The sequence below is a fragment of the Sturnus vulgaris genome, chromosome 5 (assembly GCF_052056855.1).
Source record: "Sturnus vulgaris isolate bStuVul1 chromosome 5, bStuVul1.hap1, whole genome shotgun sequence".
Classification (NCBI taxonomy): domain Eukaryota; kingdom Metazoa; phylum Chordata; class Aves; order Passeriformes; family Sturnidae; genus Sturnus; species Sturnus vulgaris.
Window position 1 is genome coordinate 46680457 of NC_142247.1, and position 22188 is coordinate 46702644.

Here is a 22188-nt window from a genome sequence, read left to right on the forward strand (position 1 = left end):
AGCTGCAAAGGTCTTTAACTCATTAGTCCTTCTGCTCTTTCTAAATCACTGAATTCCTCTTAGACAAAGCATAATTAGTAAGTGAAATACCTAAATGGTTAAAAAATTCTGTTTCTCCAGAATTTCCAATATTTTATATGGGGAAGAAATGAGTACATTTTTCCATTTTTCTGGTGTTCTATTTTGATTTTAAGTATACATGTTTTTAGAAGTTTCCATTAACACATCCAGGGAAGTGCTAAAAACTTGGTACCTTTATTCTGTACTTTTCTGGGAATTTCCTAAGTCAGGGAAGGAAAAATGAGAAGTGGAAGGGAGGAGAAGAGAAGGAGCGGAAGAGAAGAGAAGAGAAGAGAAGAGAAGAGAAGAGAAGAGAAGAGAAGAGAAGAGAAGAGAAGAGAAGAGAAGAGAAGAGAAGAGGCAAAGAGAAGCAAGAAAGGAGGAAGGAAAAGAAATGGAACTTAGTACTTTCTGGAAGAAGAAGGGCATTTGAAATGCTGAAGTACTAGACTGCTTTTTGCAAAATAGCTGTTAACTAGCATACTGTTGCCTCCCATTTGGTAAAACTGAAATAATTCTTCTGTGACGCTTGTGCCTTATAGACCTCTTCACTCTGTATCCCACTTGAAATCTGAAGATGTTTCTCTGGGACCCAAGGTTTGGGGGGCTCTCAGTAATATATGCCTCACCTCTAGGAGTAGCTAGACTCTTTTTGGGTCTACAGCTGTAAGGTTTCTCTTGAGTAGGTGCAGGAGATTTGTCTATGGCATTATGTGGTTCCTAGTCCTGATATCAACAAGACGGGGGAGTGAGAGGTAGGTAGGTGTCTGGCAGACAGACAAGGTCAACCCACCACACCTGGGATCCCCAGCAGGGCACCTTAGCACGTATAAATATCCTGTGGGTAGATCCCATCTACCTGCTCCTGGGATAAATGATGATCCGAGTTTGAGGTGAGGAAATGCTCTAACCCAGGGAGTGGCAATGCTCCTCAGTCCTGTGTGGCTGAATATTCTAAATCAAAAATGTCTTGTGAAAGGCACATTTTAAGGACCAGAACTTCTGTATTCTGTGTAAACAGAAGTGCTTGAAACTCACTACATTTAGATGTTATGCTTCTGATGCAGTGGCCTTTGTGTCCTGAATACATTTTATGTGAAAAAGATTTTCTTTGATAAGCAAACAAAATAATTTTCACTAGAAAGCAATAACTAAAGAAAAGCATTAGTTGCTTTTAATTCCTAGTCCATTACTTCTAATTAGTTATTAGAAGTGACAGAGCAGAAGCCTGGTTGATTTAATAGATAGGATGTGAAAAAAAGAAACCAAAAAGCAAGTTGGAATTTTTGTTGTGTAGCATTCTCTGATCTGATCCACAGAAATAGTCAATCTGGGCCACAATCTGCTTTCTTCCTTTCAGATATAGGAGAACTATTTTTGGTCAGATGAATTATTGTAGCAGCTCACTTCCCCCTCCCCACTGTTACGAGTACCCCATAGCTCCTCTCCTGGTGCATGGTTGAATGCATATCCATGATGTGACATCTGAAATAAGTCTCCAAGAGTTATTGATAACTTCGAGTAAATCAAAAAGATGCCCACCTCTGAGAAAGAGGGAATGTATGTCTTCAGTGCATTTTCATGATTTCTAGCATCATTTCTATATTGTAAAGTGAAGGTTAGAAATGCTGTATAGTTAACACCTCCTGGAGGCTAGTTCCAATCTCAGCAATGTCAATATCAGCTCTGAATGGCTCATTGAGTTCTCTGAAATTGTCTTAAAAGTGCTGAGATGTAGCCTGACCATAAAGATAAAATGGAATATCCAGTTGTTCTAGGATCCTTGCTCATGGGAAAGCTGAAAGACCACCAATTTTAAGGGATCAGTAGTGCAATAAGGTGCTCTAGTCAAAGATGGTTATTTCCTTCATAAACTGAAAGAAACCAAAAAATATTGAATTTCAAAACCTAATTCTTCAAAGGAAAATTTTCTTCAGAAAATCTGCTGAATTTTTTGTAAGTATCTTATTTGCAAGCAGTCATTACAGTGCTGCTTTTCAGCTTAAAAAATGTCTAATATGTCTAATACGCAAAATTTAGATTTTTTTCAGTAAAAATATGGCTCTTCTCAAAGTTTGGTCAAGGCAATTGCATCAACTCACACTCTTGTGATTTTCAGTGGTACCTTCACTGCACTTTCATGTCACCAAACCAGGGAAATACTTTGTTTTCTGACCTCTGTACCAAAATTTCCATGTGGAATGTGAAGATGCTTACATAGTGTGAGCATGATTTTTGGACAGGGGGTTCTCATATCAAGAGCACAGCTCCAAACCTTTAATATTTAGATTCTGCTCAGCTGTGGTATTTTGCATCTCAGTGTTGTAGACATGCCACTAAGGATCAAAGTCATACTGTAGAGATCCCACTTTCTTAGTAAAGCAGGCATGTGCCAGCCATCTGTTCCATCTCCTGATAGAAAACAGCAGTAGAGTTTCTCAAAGTTTTGCCAAGAAGAAAAGGAGGGATTTATTGCTCAGCAGAGATGAGTTACAAGGCACCTTGTGGTGTAAGCTGCATCTGGTTTCCACAGTAATTTACATGGTATGTGTGTAAACTACACGATTATTCTTTTTACACAGCAGTGCAAACCTGTGTTAAGTAAACAGTTCTTCAAGATTTTCATTGTTTATAATTTCTATAAATAATTCTTTTTTTAACAAAAAAAAACTGAAGTCATAAAATATTTTCACTGCTTTTACAGTAGTGGCTACAATGTACAATATAACTGTTGTTACACTGGAACTAAGAAGGACACCCCAAGTTTCAAGACTGTATTTTGTGAAAATGTACAGATTTCACTCCCTGTGTTACTAACAATTTTTCTGAAATAGAAAATCCAGACTTTCCTCTTGTGTTGCTTTCCTGTTTGTGGAAGTGAAAGCGTTTTCTGGCAATATCATTTCCTTTTACAGACAGTTTCACATGTATGTTCTTAGTGGTCTAAAGTTAATACCATTAACAAGTAATGCTGTAGAGAAAGAACAAACAAAAATGAGAATAACTGAACTAACTGGAAGAATTTTTCATGTATCTAACATCTTCTCTCGCTTTCACACTTTCCAAAGAGGTTTTTTTTGGGTAGCTACAACTATTATTGACTTGATTCTAGCCAAGTGGATTATGTACGTACAAAACAAATGTAAGAAACCACGCTCTTCCTAGGGCCTGCAGATATGTGAGGAACATAGTGTGTCCCAGAGTTTTCAAAACTGATATGTAGTAGATATTTGCATCACTTTGAACAGAATTTCAAGAGCTGAATACCTTAGCTCAGAACAATGAGTTCCTGATTATTATTTTTAAAGCTTTCAAGAAAATGCATCTCAATATCTCTTCTTTTTGCCTTCCTGCAGGTTTACACTTGGCTTGTTAGGGTTTGTTCTTCTTTTATTTGTCCTTTTCTGTACAAACTCCACCATCTGAAAGATTCTGCTTTACTTGTGCTAGTCTCTTTTACCATGTTGGATTTTTTTTGTTTTGCTGGGAGGCTTTTGTTTCCTTGTTTGCTTTTTGACGGTTTATTTGTGGCCAAGCTCTTTACTGTATCAAACTGTAGCCCAGGCACGGTGGAAATGTAATACTCACCTGGACTGGCTGGCAGGGCTGTGCCTGATGCAGCCCAGGCCTTTAGCACTGCCTCCCACCAGCTGCAGAAGTGAGCAAGTGGCACTTAAGTAAGCAAGGTGCATTGCTCCAGCTGGAGAGCAGTTGCTAGTGGTCCACCTCAGAGGTCATACAGTGAAGCAGCAACCCAAAATATGCCTAAAAAAAAGTGATATAAATAAAGCATAGACACTGACACTGTTGTACAGAGGCACTAGGAGGCTTTACTCAGCTATGATATCTGAAGTCCACCACAGTATGTGGAACCTTAGTCTGTTCATAAAATACCTTAGCAATGGCTTGTGAAGGTTTGGGGTGGATTTTTTTTTCCCCCAGCTATACAACAAGAAAACCCCTGCGTTTTTTTGCATCTAGAATGAAAGTTTACTTTGTTTTCCAGCCAGCTGGTGGAGTCCGTCTTTTTTTGGCCATTCAAGGAAAAATAGGCAGTTACCTTTGAGCTGCTTCAGCACTTGCTGTCATCAATGCTAAATACTTCAATAAATAGCTTGAAGGCCAAGCACTGCTTTCAGAGCTGGTCCCACAAATCCTCTGAAGTTGTGCCTTTGCCTGGATAAAAAGCTAGCTAAACCCAGGTGATCCTAAAGGAAATAAATATGCCTGATGTCAAACCTGGCAATCTCCCAACCTCAGGTTTTGGCCCATCACTAGGCAAAATAAACGCCCCAAACAGCAGCCCCCTAAAGAGAAGATCTGTCTCTGGCTCTGAACACTGAAACACAGAAACCAGCAGCAAGAACCAGAGAGCCAGCCTTTGCAATGACGGCTGTCCAGAGGGCTCTTGGACCATCCTGAGAACAGAGCTTTCAGTATGGTGATTATGAACCTAGTTTTCCTCAGAACACATGGAAGATATGGACAAATCACAACTTGTTGATGAGCAGAAGTTAAGCTCTCCCTGCAACATTTTCTACTTGCCCTCAACTTGCAAATGTGTGAATATTGATGTAGTCAATGGGAGTCTGAGACTTAAAACCTCATAGGCAAATAATCAAGTCCACTGAACACCTTCAGTAAGGAGTACAAGTACCAACTTCAACCTGTGCTTTTAAACTGCCGCAAACACTGGTCTCGTTTTGCCAAGTCTGAGCCTTAGCCAGTTCTCTTTCTTGCAGAGGTTTTAGGAAATAAATGGAGCTGTTGAAACAGAGTCTATTTGAGTAACCAGGTTGAAACAAATTTATTTTCCCATTGTGAAGCCATAGATACATAAAGTTTCTGCAAGCAGCTCTGTGGCTGCAATATTCTGGAGACTGTCAAGGAGAACAGGCAGGTTGCACAGCAGAGCACACAGTCAGCGAGGAAGAAAAGGCAAAATACAGTTATCTGGGTCTGTAATCACAAGCAACAGATGATATGCATAGATATATTAAGAGCTGGAAATTAATTTGCCAGCAGAGCATGTTGGCAGTTACCTTGATTGATATTTGTTTGCTTTTTTTTGTGTGTTTGTTTGTGCTGGCTTTTCTTTCTTACCTCCTTCCTTCCAGTTTTGCACAAGGACCTCTATTTATATTGCATAGGCATGATCAGATTTCTGTATTGGAAAGGGAGGGGAGCTGAAAGCTTGTAACCCAATACGTTGATTCCCTCTGATCAGACCTGTGACTTGTTGGTATTAGATACAGGGTGGAGCAGCTTATACTCATCCTTAAAGGCAAAAATTAGAAGCCTTCATCACATCAAGAACCATGGATTTCACATTTTTACTTGATTTAACTGCAACATTCCTTTGATGGGATAAAGTCTTCACCTTATCCACTGATAGTGTTCACATTTGAATTGTATCAGTGTGAATACACTGCTTAGTTAATAGTCCCTTTTTAGTTGTCTTGCCAAATATTCACAGTAAAGTAAGCTTCATAATTTTTTATAGTATCATGATGCCACTATTACTTTCATTCTATGATTCTATAATCACCTGACACTAGAATTAGAAGATGTAAAACCTTTTGACATGCATATCATATTTCTGTAATACATTTATTCATCCAAAAGTAAGGGCTTTCTCATAGTGTAAAATGCAAACAGCATAAATTCATTAAATTATAGTAATTAAGAAATACTTTAAAGGACAAGGAATCTGAGACTTTCCAAGAAGGAGAAAGGGTGACCTGGGGATAAAAAGCTCACAATCTCTGCAAATTCTTGTAGAATCTCTTGCTTTTCCACCTGTTCCCAAACCAAACAACTCTGACAGAAACTTCTGTCTTTAGGTTTATATATATGTTCCTGTCCCTGATATCAAAGACTGAAGTAAGTATGGTGAGGTCTTTCCCCCTTCCTGATTTAGAGTGGGTAATGGATCATGCCGAGGTTCTTCAGCCATTTCTGTGCCCTGCAGTGATGTAGAGAGCAGACCTGACCACTCAACAAGGTTTGTGGGACATTGTTCCCCTCCAGTGTATTTTTTCTTTCTGAAAGTACTGTGGACCCCATTCAGCCCAGTTCTATTCACTTCATTTGTGTTTGGGGTATTTGGGGAATCTCCAGCAGCCTACGATTCTAGCAGAAATTAGGCATTGTCAACACATCTGGAATTCTTTGAGTGGAAAAAATGACAATTTGGTCCCAGTCTACAAGAGCAGACTAGATTTACCATAGATATTCATCAAGGAATAAATTACGTCTCTGATCTTAGCAAAACTCTTGAATCCCAAATGGGACAGTTGTCTTACAGCAGAGTGCAGACTTTTGCTGTTATTAGACTCCTGCTTGTTTTTCATCACAAGTAAATTTGGGCTTGGGGAGGCCCACACATTCATTTCTGAGGTTGCTGTCCCTCTTGCATTTTTTGTAAGAAAAATGAGGTTAGGCTCTCTGCAAAAGATTTTTCTGGGGAACTTTCATCTGCTAGTCCTTCCTGTCAGGATTTAGACTGACACATTATCCAGAATTTAAAAAAACACAATGGAAGGATGCAGCTTTCCCAAAACCAACTTCCTGCCTTTCTTAATAGGACTTATTCCTGCAAGTATGTTTAAAAGGTTTATCTGGAAGCTCAGCTTGATCCTGTGTCAATTCACCGGAGTCTAGGCTTTGTGAAGATGCCTATGCTGCAGATAGACTCCACCTGCACCCAGGGAGGGAAAGAAAGGTGTTTCAAGACAGCAGGTAAATCAGATTCTAGCTGGACTGAACTTTCTTTTGCAGGTGTTGGTCTCTGCCCTTTGATTTGAGTGTACGGGAAGTCAAGGATGAGCTATTTTTGAACAAGATACTTCATTTAAATACTGGGAACTACACTGCACCTTAGCTTTAAAGACTAGACCTGTGAGCCTGGTACTGTAACCCAGGGATGAAGCTGTGCTGACTCTGCCTGCAGAAACAGCCCAGAAGACAGAAAAGCTGTTTGTAGAACCTGTTCAGTTTCCCATCAGAAACTGGAGATAGGATTGCACTTCCTTGCTTTACTCTGAAGAGAAGTCCATCTTGTTTTGAATAATTCAGGATATAGTTATGGAGAACAGAACGATGTGGAGGGCTCTAGAGTACATGGAAATATGACAGCAAGATACATCCACTTAGCAGAGTCTTCATTCAGTAGAAAAATCAGTGTGATTTTAGGTTCAACAGCAAACACACAAGTTCCTTTTCAGATACGCTTACCAAACTCTTAGTAGTGAATTTAGTTCTTCTGTCATGGTAGTATCTAGAATTTGTTTTGATCAATGACAGCTAGTGAAACAAGAAAAAAAATTACTCTGAATTTTCACAAAAAAGGAATTTGAAAATCCATGCAGTAGGTATTAAAAGAGAACTGTGTTAATGACTAGTCAGGATGGAGTTGAATTTTTGCAACTTTTCGAATTTTAAGCGCTCATCTTCCTGTAAAATAAGGCTGAAGACCAGTATCTGCTGAGCAATAAATAAAGAGACTCTCAGTCAGAGGTGCTGCAAACTTTCTATCACATGGGTACACAAAACCGGAAGTGTCCCTCTTTGAAACCTTTGGAGGACTCCAGTCTGACAGAAGCTGCTGTGAGATTTCATAACTTTTGAGAAAGTTCACTGCTTACGTTTTGAAGAGAGATATTTATATTTATTGTACAGGAGTGCCAATTAAAGCAAATATTGAAACACATGGACTCAATCAAGGCCAATTATGTGACCTTTGCTGTTTGCCACGCTTTTAACTTGTGTAAGTAATTGATTACACTTTCATGAGATCATAATCAGAAGAATGGTGTGCTGTAGGAGCTTTATCCTCAGCTTCAAAGCTATTCTGTGAGGCTTAAGAACAAAGGGTTGGAAATTTGAAGCCAAATTGAATCTGTATGCATTATCCATGTTTACTACCATTCAAGAGGTGGATTAGCTTATTCTTCATCTGTGAGCTTTCCCACATCACATCACATCACATCACATCATTAGCCACCATCTCTGAGGTTTACATTTGTGCTTTTAGAACTATTCTGTTTAACTAAATCTAGTGTCTGTTCAGATCCCCATCATAACTAACCTAAATACTTGTTAGTGCAATCACTCCCCTAATTGTAAAGGTTTTATTGAAATTATTTTATGTTCTCTGTGAAGAGTTTTCAGGGTAATTATTAATTATCAATAAATCTATCCAAAGCCTGAAACTGTACATAGACTATAATCTAAAGATGCCCTCCCAGGATCAGCCAAACAAGATATTCACTTACTTTTCAAGTTGTGAGGGGGAGAAAATAACCCTGTGGGTTTTTCTCAGTGTAGTTAGAGCCACATAGAAGTGTTGCAGGTGGCACTGGCAGACCTGCAAAGACTTGTTTTCGTAGGAAGTAACCTGATGAGACAGCATTTTGTATTTTTTTCTCAAAGAGAAATAATAATTTTCTTCTTTTTTATTTGATTTGGGAGATGGGTATTTTGAATGTCCGTGATCATGCAATGTCCACCAGAAAAAACACTAATCTTCTCCTGGGTGAGCAAAGAATGCATTTGCCCTTGTGGTGCTGGAATAGGAATTAGCTTTTCAGAATAGCCTTTATCAATTTTTCAGGATACCAGAGCAATATGTTTTGTTGAAGATTCAAAGATAGCAAAGGTTCATGTGTCTTTTACTTACTTTAAATCTGAACTCTTAATGATATTTCTCCTTTTGGTATACTGTTTGCTTCTCTCCCCGTCCCCAAAGCAGAATTATCTAATTTTCATCTGTAAGACAGAAGAAAAAACAGTTTAAAGGAAGCTCATGCACCAGGCCTGATTCATGCAGAAAAATACCATTCCTTACTAGAAATTTTCAGGATGTAATTAACTGTGCATATTTGTCAAAACCTTAGTGGTTTTGTCTTATTTCAGCTTAACTTTTTTTTTCAAAAGTAACACTAGTGAAGCTATACTAAAATGCATTACACAAAATATGTCAAACAAAAAAAGGTCTAAATATGGGAAGTTGGGCTATTTTGCTTTCTTTGTTTCCAAATAAAGCAAGATAGAGGAAAGAGAAACTCCCAGACTTTTGTCGTTGAGGAGCTGTAAATTTGTTGTGACTGTTTTAAAAAAATCGTGCATGCCACATGGCTTTGTCTCTGTGTGCTTGTGCTTAACCTGGAGGTTGCTGTGTCTCTGCACACATTCTGCTCTCCAGGGCTCTAGCCTGGTGGAATGGCCTCACTGTCCCCACTGCAGGTACCTGCTACATCAAGGGGTTGCCTCTGATCTAAACCAAAACCCTATTGTCATTAGCAGGCTAATGATGGACAGGAATGTATGCTAGGCTTTTATTTGTCCCTCTATCTCAGAAGCCTGCTCTTTTGGCACGATGATGACGTTCAGAGTTAATGCTCTGCTGGTATACTTGGATTTTTCTTTTTCACCTCTGCTTGTCTCAAACCCCAGTCTTTCTAGCAAGCCGTTCTGCTTCTAGTCTGAGATTGGTTTCAAATAACTGCTTCAATTGCTAGAGTGCCTTCAGAGCGAGAAAATATTTGCTCAAAATGGCTGAGTAGCTGCCCTGTTTCCCATGTGTCCCAAAGAGCAGACAACTGCCAGAAACTATGCTAAATATAATCTAAATCTATTATGTTATGATCTCACTAAGCTTCTTGACAGTGTTTTTTTCATATTACTTATCTTTATAGAAATTATTTTCTCATTATTTGGAGGAAAAGCTGGTGTATTCTGCAAAGATTTCAGTCCATCTCCCTACTGCAAAGCATTCTTGGAAGCCTGTAATGCCATCTTCAAAATCTGAGGCTTTTTTTAGAAGTAAACAATAAATCTCACTTTCCCAATTTCATAAATCATTCTCTTGGAGGACCTGATCTGCCATCCACAGCTGAATGCCACAGGAACATTAAGCACCAGTTAGTCATCTTCTATTGGCAAAATCAGGGAGTTTTATACCATTCTTCTAAAACCGTTAAAACCACAAGTCGTTATTGTTGAAAGTTTCATGCAGGGATACACTCTATTGTTAAATAGTCTTCCTTCTTGAGCATGGATTTTCTTCAGTCTGCCACAATTTCTTTAATGTGAGGAAAGCAGGCATAGAATAGGCTCTACGGATTTGTGAGCATTTCATCACAGCATTGTCTAATTACTACTGTCACATAATGTATTTTTCTTTGAGGTTGCCCATTTCTCTGAGTTCTACTTTATGTCCTTTTTTTCTTAGTTATTTGAAACACCAGATATCTATTCCTCCTTTTGTGTGCATCTCTGGTTTTTTAACCCTGCTGCTTCAGTCTATTCCCATACCCTTAGCAGCTGATACCGAAAGATGGTCAGGTTATCCTGTCTTCTGTGTAAACTGATTTTCTCAGAGCAGGTTTCAGTTGTTGAGCATGCCTCCCATTTTAGGTCTACCTCTTGAGGCTGACAGCAAGTTTCTGAGTGTTACACTGAGGTGTGAATAATGGTTTACCCACTCTGTGACAGGACCAATTAATGGGTTCTGTCCCTAGCACAAAAATAGGCAGTCTGTAGGCAGGCACTTTATTATGTGCATATCTAAGGAAGCCCCATTATGTTGCTCATTGCAACAGTGTCTAGACTGCACTGCAGTAACAAAATGTTCACATATATGTACATATTCCTACTCCGGCCAGACTCTTTCAATAGCCTAGTATGCACAGTACAGATAATCTTTGTCGGAGTTCGTCTCACTTTGCTTCATGCTTCATCTTAGAACACAGACGAACTTTTCTGACCTAATGCAGTTAATATCTTGGAGAAGCAATGGTCCATGCTGTAAACACCTAACAAACACATACACTATCTCACTTTATTTATGGCATATGCAGCTGTGAGCATCTGCTATGGATAACACAGAGTAGAATCTTACAGTGTGTGCATAGCCAGAAATATTCATGGGTCTGGGATAAAAAGGAACCTCTTTGATGTGTTTCTTTCTTTAAAATTGGCATTAAGATATATTTGTCATTTAATTGATAACAGAACATTCAGCATTGATCTCTTTAAAATAATGAGAAGAAAATATAGTTAATTTCTTACATCTACTTCCAAAGCTAACATATATTTCCTTAATTAGAAAGGGTGCAGATTTCATTACGTTATGAACCATGGCATACAACATGCTTTGCTTTGCTTTAGGTACTACAATCTTATGTGTATCATGTAAAATGAAGAAAACATAGAGCATATTATCGTGAATTCTTTGATTAAACACAAAAGAAAAAACAGGCAGAAACAACTTGGCATCTGAAAGATAAGAGAACTTGAATGCAATAGATCTTGAACCAAGGAAGGGAGATCTGTTGGAATTCTAACTGTATATCATTTAAAACCAAACTGCTGACAGATGTTTGCTACAATACTTGTTAGAGGGCTTCATTATTTTTATACCCTTTTAAATTCCTCTGATTTATAGAAAACAGCCATTCAATTCCATAAAAGTTAATCCCGACCAAGGAATTACTTGCCTAAAGTGAAATTTCTCTGCTGAGGGCTATACCCACACGGGGAACTGTTAAAGGGCAGCTGCTTGGGGCTACCTGCTGCCTGAAAGCACCAATTCCCTAAACTGTTCACACAAGGTCTACAGGGGTCCTTGCCTCGGTTTCTGAGGATCTCAAACAAAGATTTTCCACAGAAGTAAAGCATACTCTTCCTTGGGTGCTTCCTGAAGTCAAGCCAAAAGTCCTTTGTCCATGTAAAATGTGCACTTGTCAATGATCAGCAATTTCATGCAAACCGCATTTTCTTCACCACCTTTGACAACACTGTTCCTCTAAGATGTAGCTTCACCACCAAATTTAGACTTTACATACCAGAGTTCATAGGCTGGCTTAAAAAAAAAAAAAAACAACAAAACAAAATATGAGAGTGCCTTTATAATGGAAAAGGGATTACAGATTATGGATTTTTTTTCCCTTTATCTGCCAGCAATATCCAAGCAAATTTTGTTTTCACTATCAGGGCACTCACAATGACCACTTACAGTGTAAATTGTGGTAGTCACTAGACTATTTTAATTGCACAGACCTATATCTTCAATTAACCATCATCACTAAATTTTATGGTAGGCTGGAGCATGGTAAATATTTGCTGAGTGCATGTTTGCTTTTCAGCCATGATGATTAATGCAGGTTAATTGGCAATCAACTCCAATTACAGCAGGACAATACTGGAGACTTGATGTAGGGTTTATGTCAAGACAGATTTTCTCCAAATAGATAGGATTTATGGCAGTCAAATCATGTTTTGGATTCATAGATTTGAGGAGTTAAACTACTCTACTGTGCAGCCTGTTCAGACTGGGATTTTTATATATAACTTTTATGTCAAAATTTAACCAACTCAATCCAGCACACACAGTTTGCAAACATACTCTGCAGCACGTGCCTTTGAAGTTATGCTAGCTGGATCTACCTGAGGTATTTCAGCCCTTAGATACTATCATTTCAAGGAGTTCCGTTTCTGTCAACTCAGCAGATTTACAAACCTTTGCAGAGAAATGGTGAGAGCAGTTAACTCTCCAGTGCAATATGCGGCTTTCCTTCTGAGCAGCCTGTTCCTTGTGCAATATCTCTCCCCATCTTTTTAAAGTGCCATCAGAACATGCTCCTGCCTCAGTCACTGACCGCTGCTACACCTCTACCCTGGCTAGAGGAATTACTTCTTTGAGCACCAGTGGGTATTGTGGCTCATGCAGCAATAGGTCCCTTTTTCCTCAGGGAACTTTCCTTTTGTCTTTACGCTTAGGCTTAGAAAATTTGCTATAGAAAATGAGATTCCAGTCCTTTTCTTACAAATTGGGAATCTGGCTCACAAGATGACCTTTTGCAACAGTGTGTCTGGAATGGAAATAGGGGAGTGGAGCTATTTGGTCTAGTTACCAGTTGTTGTTTACTAGAATAGTAAGAACATAATGTTTTAATATCCCAGGTCATAACTCATTATGACCTGGTTTAGATACAACCAAACATCAAAGCTAACCAATGAGAAACAGACAGTGGAGCCTTGACTCATTCACTGCACTGTTCTATAGATGTGTGGAGACATACAATTATTTTTCTGAGCCAAAGTTTTATTTAAAAACAAAAATGTTCACAATCTGACTTCGTGGCTTGTTTTCATATTTTGGCATGGTATATTGTATTGGAAAAAAATGTTTTTACTTAAAAGCATGAATGGTACCCCAGACTCCATTTCTCATCTCTGGTTTTACTGCCTCTCTCCATGTCCTCTCTCTCTCGCACATTTACTCCATGTAAACTTTTCCCCACTTAAAACTTCTCATTGTTTCCTGCCCTGTTGTTTTTCAAGTCCTCCTCTGAGATCTCTGTGCCTACACAATGTCCTCTGAAGATTTTCCATGTAGAGTGTAGCCACTCATGCTATCTCCTCTATGTTTTGGGATCTCCTTGCTGTCCCTACAGAGCAAGTGGATGTGCTGCCAGGGTGGATCAGGAATTTCATAACAACCTTTCTACCCAGGTCATGAGTGCTGTTCTGGTGTCATCAGGAGCTAAAGGGAAATGGTCTCTCACACCCTGCCAGGGCTTCTGCTCAAGTTAGCAGAGCACAGAATCATGGAAGGGCTGAGGCTGATCTAAGACCAGACAGTCTGACCTCAATATGATCTAGTCCATCCCTCTGTTCAAGCAGTGTCATCTAGAGACACTTGTTCAGGACTGTGTTGAGTTGGGTTTTGACCATCTTCACAAAGGGAGGCTCTTCTTGCCTCTTTGGACAACCTGTACCAGTGCTCAGACACTCACACATTAAAAAAGTGTTTCCTCAGTTTCCAACAGAGTATTGTGCCTATTGCCTACTGTCACCGGTCATCACCAAGCAGAGCCTGGGTCCATCTTCTTTACATCCCACTATCAGCTATTTGTACTCTGATTAGATGCCCCATCAGCCTTCTCCAGCTCTCTCAGCCTCTCCCTGTACATCAGACACTCCAGTCCCTTGATCGTCTTTGTGGCCTCACTCCACCAAGTCCATGTCCTTCTTATACTAGGGAACCAGGATATTAAAGGAGAAAAAGGACATTATTCTGGCTAAGGACATGGACAGGCATCTTATAGACATAAACTAGCTATCATTTATCAGCCCATATTTTGGCTTTAATCTCTCTTTGCTGCAGTGCACCTTTTATCTAAAAGGTAGACAGAACGCTACTGTCTACTGCCAGTGAGCAGATGGAAACACACTTTCGCCAGTGCCCATACTAAGGTCTCAAGCACTTATCTGAGACCAGTAGATGGAATTACCTGTAATCCCTTCTATGCTTCATGGTAAATGAGATGCCACAATTTAACATAAAAATTTCATTTCCACTTGCTCTGCACACCAGCAGTTGTGCTATTGACAGTAGTGGAAGCCTCTAGTGACTGGCTAAGGTGCATACATCTCAGGTGTACGTGATGAGTACAGCCGCGCTGCAGATAGGCAGGTCATCCAGGCTCACCAGTCAGTTCCAGGAGGATTCTGCCCAAAAACCAGCTTTAAGAACGAGTTAGTGTTCTGACATTTTTGTTGTCTACCAGATGAATAGTGTGGGTTGTAGAAAACATTTTCTCTGTATAATATTTGTCCACTATGTGCATGCCATTTTCCTTGTTGAAATGCTGCATCCCGATTACTGTATGGTTGCTTGCAATCTATGAAATAAGAGGAAATTATCTGAAAATTATGTTTAGATGAAGAAGCACTCAGGGAAATTATAGAAACTAATCCAGTGAATGGTATCATGAACAGTATAGTATTTTTCTACGATAGTTGATGTGCTCAATAGTTTGTTTCTGTGAATACAATTAAAATAAATATAGATTTTTCATTTATTTTATCATAGGCTGAATACTACTATGAATTCCTGTCTTTGCACTCTTTGGAGAAAGGCATAATGGCTGATCCAATTATAAATATCCCTCTGCTTGGAACAGTTCCTCATAAAGCATCAGGTTTGTACTGTTGATATTATAAATTTTGTTTCTGTAAAAAATATTCTACAGATAGTAAAGTCAAAATATTTCATTATGAATTGTAGTTCTGAAGTTTATTGACTAAAGCAATGCTTGCCACAGTGCTTGGCACTGAACAGTTTGTAATTCTCTTGCCTAAGTACAGCAGCATATTTTATCTGAGCCAAGACATATTAAGCTTTTATGTGTAGATAAATCAGGAGAAATTTGTGCAAAATTGTTGCATAAAATTCATGAATGCTATTATCTAAGTTGTACAACTTTTGGAAAACAAATTCTTTGATCACTGTTGGAAAAGTAATCAAATTATTCTGTTTCTCAGAGGTTGCAGTTTGTGGATGTTTTGTTTCCATTTGGGGTCATCATGCATTCAGCACCAAGACACAAGTTCTAGTTTAGGATATTATCATTTATCATTTGTCCCTTAGTTGTGCATTCTTAATCCTTCACTGGGATTTACAGCTCCACAGCAGAGGCTGAACCCAAGCTAATGCAAGTGCTCCAGAAATATCTTGGTGCGTAGTGAGCTGATTTGAGTAAAAAAGCCTTCCATGAAACATTATTGAATCTGGTTAGCTCTGAAGTGGATGAATAACCGTTTATGTCATATGTTTCAGGGTTCATATGTGATAGCCTCTGGTAGGAAGGCAGAAATGCACATCTTGATGACAGCAGTGTCTTAATGATCACCGTTTCCTAAATTGCCTTAGTCAACCTGTGGGATAAATGTGGGAAATAAATGGGTAATAAAACAGAATGATTGGACTGCAAATGAAACACTGATATACAAGTGTTCATCTTCGATGAGTCTTTATTCCTTCTCTCTTTTTCAGTGGATAAATTCTGAAAGTTTGTGTATAATAGTCTCCATTTTCAGCTTGCAGTAGGTTGGCATTGAAGTCATGTTTCAGCTTTTTGCCATGACACCTGGAATTTAGCTTTCCATTCAGTGTGGATTGAAGGAGTGGTATTAAAAATAGATTTGGGTGAAAGATGCTGTGATATTTGTATCACAACTGCTGCAATTGAGTTGGTTCCAAGCCCAATAAATGTCAAATAAAGATACTTAAAAGCAACTTAAAAGTCATAAAGGCCAAGTTCTTGTTAGGCATTATTTCCATCACCATATAAAGCACATGAGATACATATGTGAAAAGCACTCTCTGCTGCACTCAGCACTCTCTAATATAAGCTAGCTTCTCCTTTAATTTTCATCTGGAAAGGCTAGACCAAAATTACCCCTTTCTGAGTGTCTTTAGGAAAACTTAATCTGCAAGTGCAGGGAGGCTGGAGATGAGAGCTCATAGTTGCAGCAGAAGGTCTGTTAACCATCATGATAGGAGGTCTTATTAAAGCCAGAAGGGACTTACCCTGTTGGCAGCATTGGTACCTCAGTTCCAGGACCAAGAGGGGCATGTCCATGGTGTTCCCTTACATGGATCATGTGCAGGGCACGACTGCACTGGGTGGATATATAAGCAGTATTTAAGTCCTGTTTGGTGTTCCAGTGCTCAGTACCCTTACAGTATTTGAAGCAGGTACACGGTTAATGGTGGGACACTACTACAATGATAGGATTTTTACACTGCCTCTTAGCTGGCCAAAATTAACTAAGTAGTCCTAAGTAAATACATGCTATAAAGATAGTAATTGTTTGCTGCTTTGTAAATGTTGGCAAATGTTGCTGCTTAAATGTTGGCAAAACAGAGTTGCCAAATCTAGTCAAGTTTGCCCGGATCTACTGCATTACCAGAGCATTTTTCTATACATACAGATGTCAGTAGAAATTCAACCACAAGCTTGTTTTTAGTAACAAATCAACAGTTCGTATTTTTTGAAAAAGTGTTTTAGCCCAAAGACAATTAATTGCCCTTGAAGACAATTAAGGAGAAATAAAAGGGGAAAGACAACTATAGTAAAATATGAGTGTGGGAAACAAGAATGAGGATTAACCTTATTCAGAGGTAATTGAACCCAGTGATTTTATAAAAAATCAGTGGACTCTTGAAACTCCTTTGAGGATATTTGTCTCCAAATAAGGCATATGAATGGCTTTAGTGCTGTAGGGCCTCTCTAGTCTGTATTTGCCTTATGACCAATGGTGGCCATACAAAGACCTGTGGAAGAGCAAAAGGAGGACAAGCATATGTGGTATTTCTCTTTCTCCTCTCAGCTTTTACTGCCTTCACCTTGGAGGATTGCCTGTGTCTTAAGTGATTTGTCTATTTTAAAAGCCCACGTGGGTTATAGATCTCTCTTTCCAGTACTTCTCCAGGCTCTCCTTGAGTCCATATCGTCTTCTGTTATCTCAAATCACTTTGGCAAGGAATTCACTGCCATCCATTGCATGAAGATGCCTCTCCTGTTGTTTCAAGTGTGGCTGCAACAGCTTCATCTGATGGACACTGTTCCTTGCACTGGTAGAGACAGTAGTCAATCTATACTGTTCATCCTATCCATGATTTTGTACACATCTATTATATATCCCCTGATTTTTTTTTCTCTTTGCCAGACTGAAGAGTAACAACCTACTCAATCGCTCCTCATGGTGCAGCCTTGTCCTTCTCTTAGCTTTATCTAATTCGGTACATCCTGAGATGAGATACCAAACTCTTGGATTTAAGTGAGATTTAAATCACCTAGGTTCCTTAGATTTATTAGAAAACCCGTTCCCAAGACTCAGAATTGTTAACTGATTCAGTGCTCACAACATGGATATAGTTACACCTGGTAAGATGTTAAGAAGGCTGTAGAAGATGCTTTTCAGTGGGAGCTTAAAGCTGACTGCTCAGCTTGTGAAAAAGATATTTGGGAGGAGTGTGGATGCCTGCCCGATGACAAGAAGCTGGCTGCTCATTTCTGCCTGCAGGGGAAAGCCTATGAAGGTCCAGTGGTTCAGTCTGAGGTTAGCAAGTTCAAAACAAAGTGAGTCGTTTTTGTGGCAGTGATTAACATCTTGAACACTACACTCAGAGAGGTAAACACAGCTATAGGTCTGTGCCCAGAAGCAATGTAGTGGCCTGTGACTGAGAAAGAGCTGGCCCCGAGTGACCCGAGCTGGCCCCTCCTGTCCCTGTCTGACTCAGGCAGTGCAGTGCCCGTGCAGGCTGGCGTGACCAAGCTGCTGTGTCAGCGCTACTTCGTGCATTTCCTGAAGCCCCCACAGTCCACCAGCCAGGACTTCTCCCGCTGACCACTGCTGGTGTTGAGACATTAAAATATAGGTACTGAGCATCCAAAGAGGCTGGAAATCTCTCCAAGCTCAGTGACAGAAATCAGTGTCTTCTCTGAGCGCAGCACCATCTCTGCTCTGTCTGCCGTTCTGGTAGAGATTGACAGTGAGCTACAGGGCTGTGTATGGGCTCCCACTCCTCTCCAGACCTTTTATGCCAGCTTCTATTGAGATTTGGCATTCAGAGATGTCCCTTAAGCAGTCCCACCCAAGACTAACGGTGATTTTTGTTGTTGGCATATGCGCTTAGTGGGTAAGGTAATTGCTTACAAACTTGAAGGGCTTGCAAATATACAGGAGCTACTCTCAGTCTGCTTCTACTGAAGACAATTTAGAGAACCTCACTTTCCTGAGCAGAGGGAAAAGGCATAACCTCCCAGACAAAAGGTATTAAACCTGCATCCTGTGCATCCTAGAAGAGCATTCTAATTACTACCTAAAATAAAATTAGGTTTAAGTCACTAGGTTTCCTTAGGTTCCTTTTCAAATTAAATTTTCTTTGCTCCTATTGGAGCCCTCTGCTCTGCAGCCCTGGATACAAGTGCTCCAGAAGATACAGAAATGTTTATGTGCAGGAGAACCTGTTTTCTGGCCTGGTGGTGGGAGGATGGTTAACAGAAAGAAGCCCTCACCTATGATTTCCTCTCCTTGTTTTGCTAGCCAGTGATGGATGAATGCAAACTGCATCCTGAATTTGGGAAGCAGGACTAGAGCTGAGGTTTGCCCTAGTGTGGCCCTGGTCAGCACTGTGGTGGGCCACAGGAGCTCATGGCTGTGTTTTTTGATGCAAGGGACTTCTCTCTGTGCTTTGGTTTGATTGTAGTGCTATTAGTGGGTACTTAGCATTATTCAAGCAGGCATAAAAAATGCAAAGATTCAGGAGAAGATTAGGGGCTTTATTATATAACCACCACAGAGTTCAGCCAAGATCCGGTGGTTTTTGCTCACAGAAGGGTGAGCAAAAGCTCCATATCTGTGTGCATAGCTGTTCAGACACATGGTAAGTCCAAAAATTTGGATGCTTCCAGAGTAAGCAGTGCTGGAATAAAAGGTTTATGGTCTATGGCCTTGGACTCTGGGCATGCATTGCTGGGTATTTCTCTAGGCATTTAAACCACAGCCAGATCTCAGAGGAGTTCAGAGTTTGCTACCAATTCAATGAAATTTAGATACTGCTATAGTGCTGTCATTAACAGTCTGCCAAATCTTCCTCCCCATTGCAATTTATTCAACTAAAACACATCCCAATTCAAGCACTGATTTCCTGCACTTATGCTATAAGAATGTTACTACAGTTTAAGAAGGTCACAGCATTTAAAATGTATTTTTAAATAATCAACTGTAAGAGTTTCCATCTTGCCACATGGTTCAATGGTTTTGATCTTTTCAAAGGTTGGTGCAAAAGCCCTACGACTGTGTAATTGCTTTAGAATGAGAACTGCAAGCAATCTTTCCATCTGTAGGACTTACTAGAGGCAGAATGTGTTTCAGCCATAAAATATTCTGTATTTTACCAAGTGTCCTGGGGTACAATGCAAAAATGTGTATTCTATCACCATCTGTTAAAATGTGGGAGGGGTGGTGATCCTTATCTCTGTGGGAGATATCCCCTGCTGATGTGCCATCTGATAAGATCGGGGGATGATCATCGTTATCTACTCACAACCCATCCTTCCTCCAGAAGATATATTCCGTTAATGGGCCATTAAGTCCTATTGTGTGACTGATAAGATTACATCATCCCATTGGGAGATGCCCCAACCAGGGGCAGGAGCCAAGCCTTTCCTACCTAGATAAAAAAACTGGGGTTTGGGACCCGAGGGTAGACCTTTCTACTGGATCCCAGAGGAAAGTCGGACCTTTTCCACATCATCGCTGGATCTTTGGAGGAAAACTGCACCTTCTACAGGAGCACTGCTTCAACAGAACCACCTCCGTCATCCAGGAGGACTGCAGCCACCATTTATACGGACTGCTACCAACACCCTGACTGACAGGGTGTCAGGTTGTATTTCTGACTGTGTTGGTGGTTGTTTCTTTTATATTATTGCATGTGTTTTATTTTTTTCTCTTTTCTCCTATTAAATTGTATTACTGACTTGGAGTCTCGCACTGGTTTTACTTTCAAACCAACACACCAAGGCACCAAATAACAAAAATGGCCAAATTATGGCTTGCAAAATTTTTCTAACAAACAATCTAAACCAACCCAAATGTGGGGCTTTTAGCCCTGTATTTCGTTTGGAAATCTAAGGCTAGCTTCAGAAGAAAGGAATAAACAATTTCTATTAATTGGATTTGACTTATAAAGCAGGTAAGAGGAGCCAATTTTGAAGAAAAGAGATAAAATCATTTCATCTGAAGATTATTTAAGATCTCTTGTGACAATCACAGCAGAGAATTCCATAGCTCTGAGGTACTGGGCTTACTTCATCGTTAAAATACTCCGGATTTACTGGCCTTAATTAGTTGCTTAAAGTCTTTGTATTTCAAAAGTCTTTGAATACTTTTCCTGGAAAGGCAGTGTCCAAATGTCACTATGCTTAACCGATTCTGTCAGAGTGAGGTGTCTATGTAGTCTTTTTAAAAACCACCCATGATCATACTTTTCAAGTGTACTATTTTGTCAGCACTTTATGGAGTAAGTTTTGGTTAGATCAGTATCTTGTTTAGGTATTAATTGCAACATCCAAACCAGAAAAACTTATCTAAAGTAACTTTTTTCCCAAAATATATGTTTTTATGGAAGTCATATGACAGCATAGAAAATTTAGACTCAGAAGTGAGCAGTTCAGCTCAGAAAATTAAAAGTAGGCTTCCAGCTTGTTTTGATATGTCCTTAGGTACCGCCACATGAGTAATTTCCTCATCTGCAAGAAAAGTATGGTTATGTTAAGATCACTGTCTGTGCTATAGGCTCTTGGGCTTATTTCAGCAAACGAGCACAAGCTGTTCTCCTGTGCTGCTGTATTTCTAACCCTGGAGCCACCTCTGAATAAAGGAATCTATGTGTCTCTGTGTTATAAGTCTTCATCAATGGCATTCCTCCAAAGCTTAAATACATCTATAGTGTTGGGGTTTTTTAAGTATTTCAGTGTATGCTTTTATATGTATATGTATATGTATATGGGCATGTAAATATAAATATTATTGGTATTATTATCCTTTTAGTTGTTCAGATTGGATTTCCTTGCCTTGGAAAACAAGATGGCGTCGCTGCATTTGAAGTGAACGTGATCATAATGAATTCAGAAGGCAATATTATTCTCCAGACCCCTCAGAACGCCATCTTCTTTAAAACCTGTCAGCAAGGTAACACTGAAGAAAACATGCTGGAATGCTGTTAGACCAGGTCACCTGCCTTATGTTTCATTTAGGATAAGAGCTAGAGAGGGTGGAAATAAAGCAGTCACACGATGTGTATCAATCATGGTGAATTCCAGGCTTTCTGGCTCTGTGGCAAATGATTTGAGGTGCTTGGGGGAGAGCTAGTTCTGTGAAAGCAGGCTGAGGTTAACACTTCCAGAAATGGCACATCATCTGGGGAACTGACCTTCTGGGAACTATAGTGGGGACAAGTTAATTAATGCTGTCAGTGCCTTAGTTCCAGCTTGGTGTCTTCAGTTCCCTAAATCTCAAACTTACACATCCAAACTGAATACAAAAATCTTAAATCAGAAAATTTCTGCAAAGCTTGGCTTTACCTTCTCTGTAGCTCAGTACCTTCTACAACCTCTTGGCTTTTGATACAGGTAAACGGTGGTAGTTGGTGTTCAGTACTTCCAGCTATCAGGCAGTAAGCACACAGAGGATGCGTTGGTAGAAGAAGAGTGCCATGAAGTTATTGCAGTGTTTGCTTGGAAAGAAGAGCACTTGTTCAATCAA

General features: G+C 39.6%; 1 protein-coding gene across 4 annotated transcripts in view; it reads left to right on the plus strand.

Annotated features, from left to right (window-relative positions):
• WIF1 (Wnt inhibitory factor 1) overlaps window positions 1-22188 on the plus strand; it is a 37176-nt gene that overhangs the window by 1785 nt on the left and 13203 nt on the right. For all 4 annotated transcript variants that reach the window (XM_014888601.2, XM_088165644.1, XM_088165643.1 and 1 more), the window contains exons 3-4: window positions 14942-15050; window positions 21475-21615. In XM_014888601.2, coding sequence (XP_014744087.1) covers window positions 14942-15050; window positions 21475-21615 — 250 coding nt within the window. The remainder of the gene's footprint in view (window positions 1-14941; window positions 15051-21474; window positions 21616-22188) is intronic.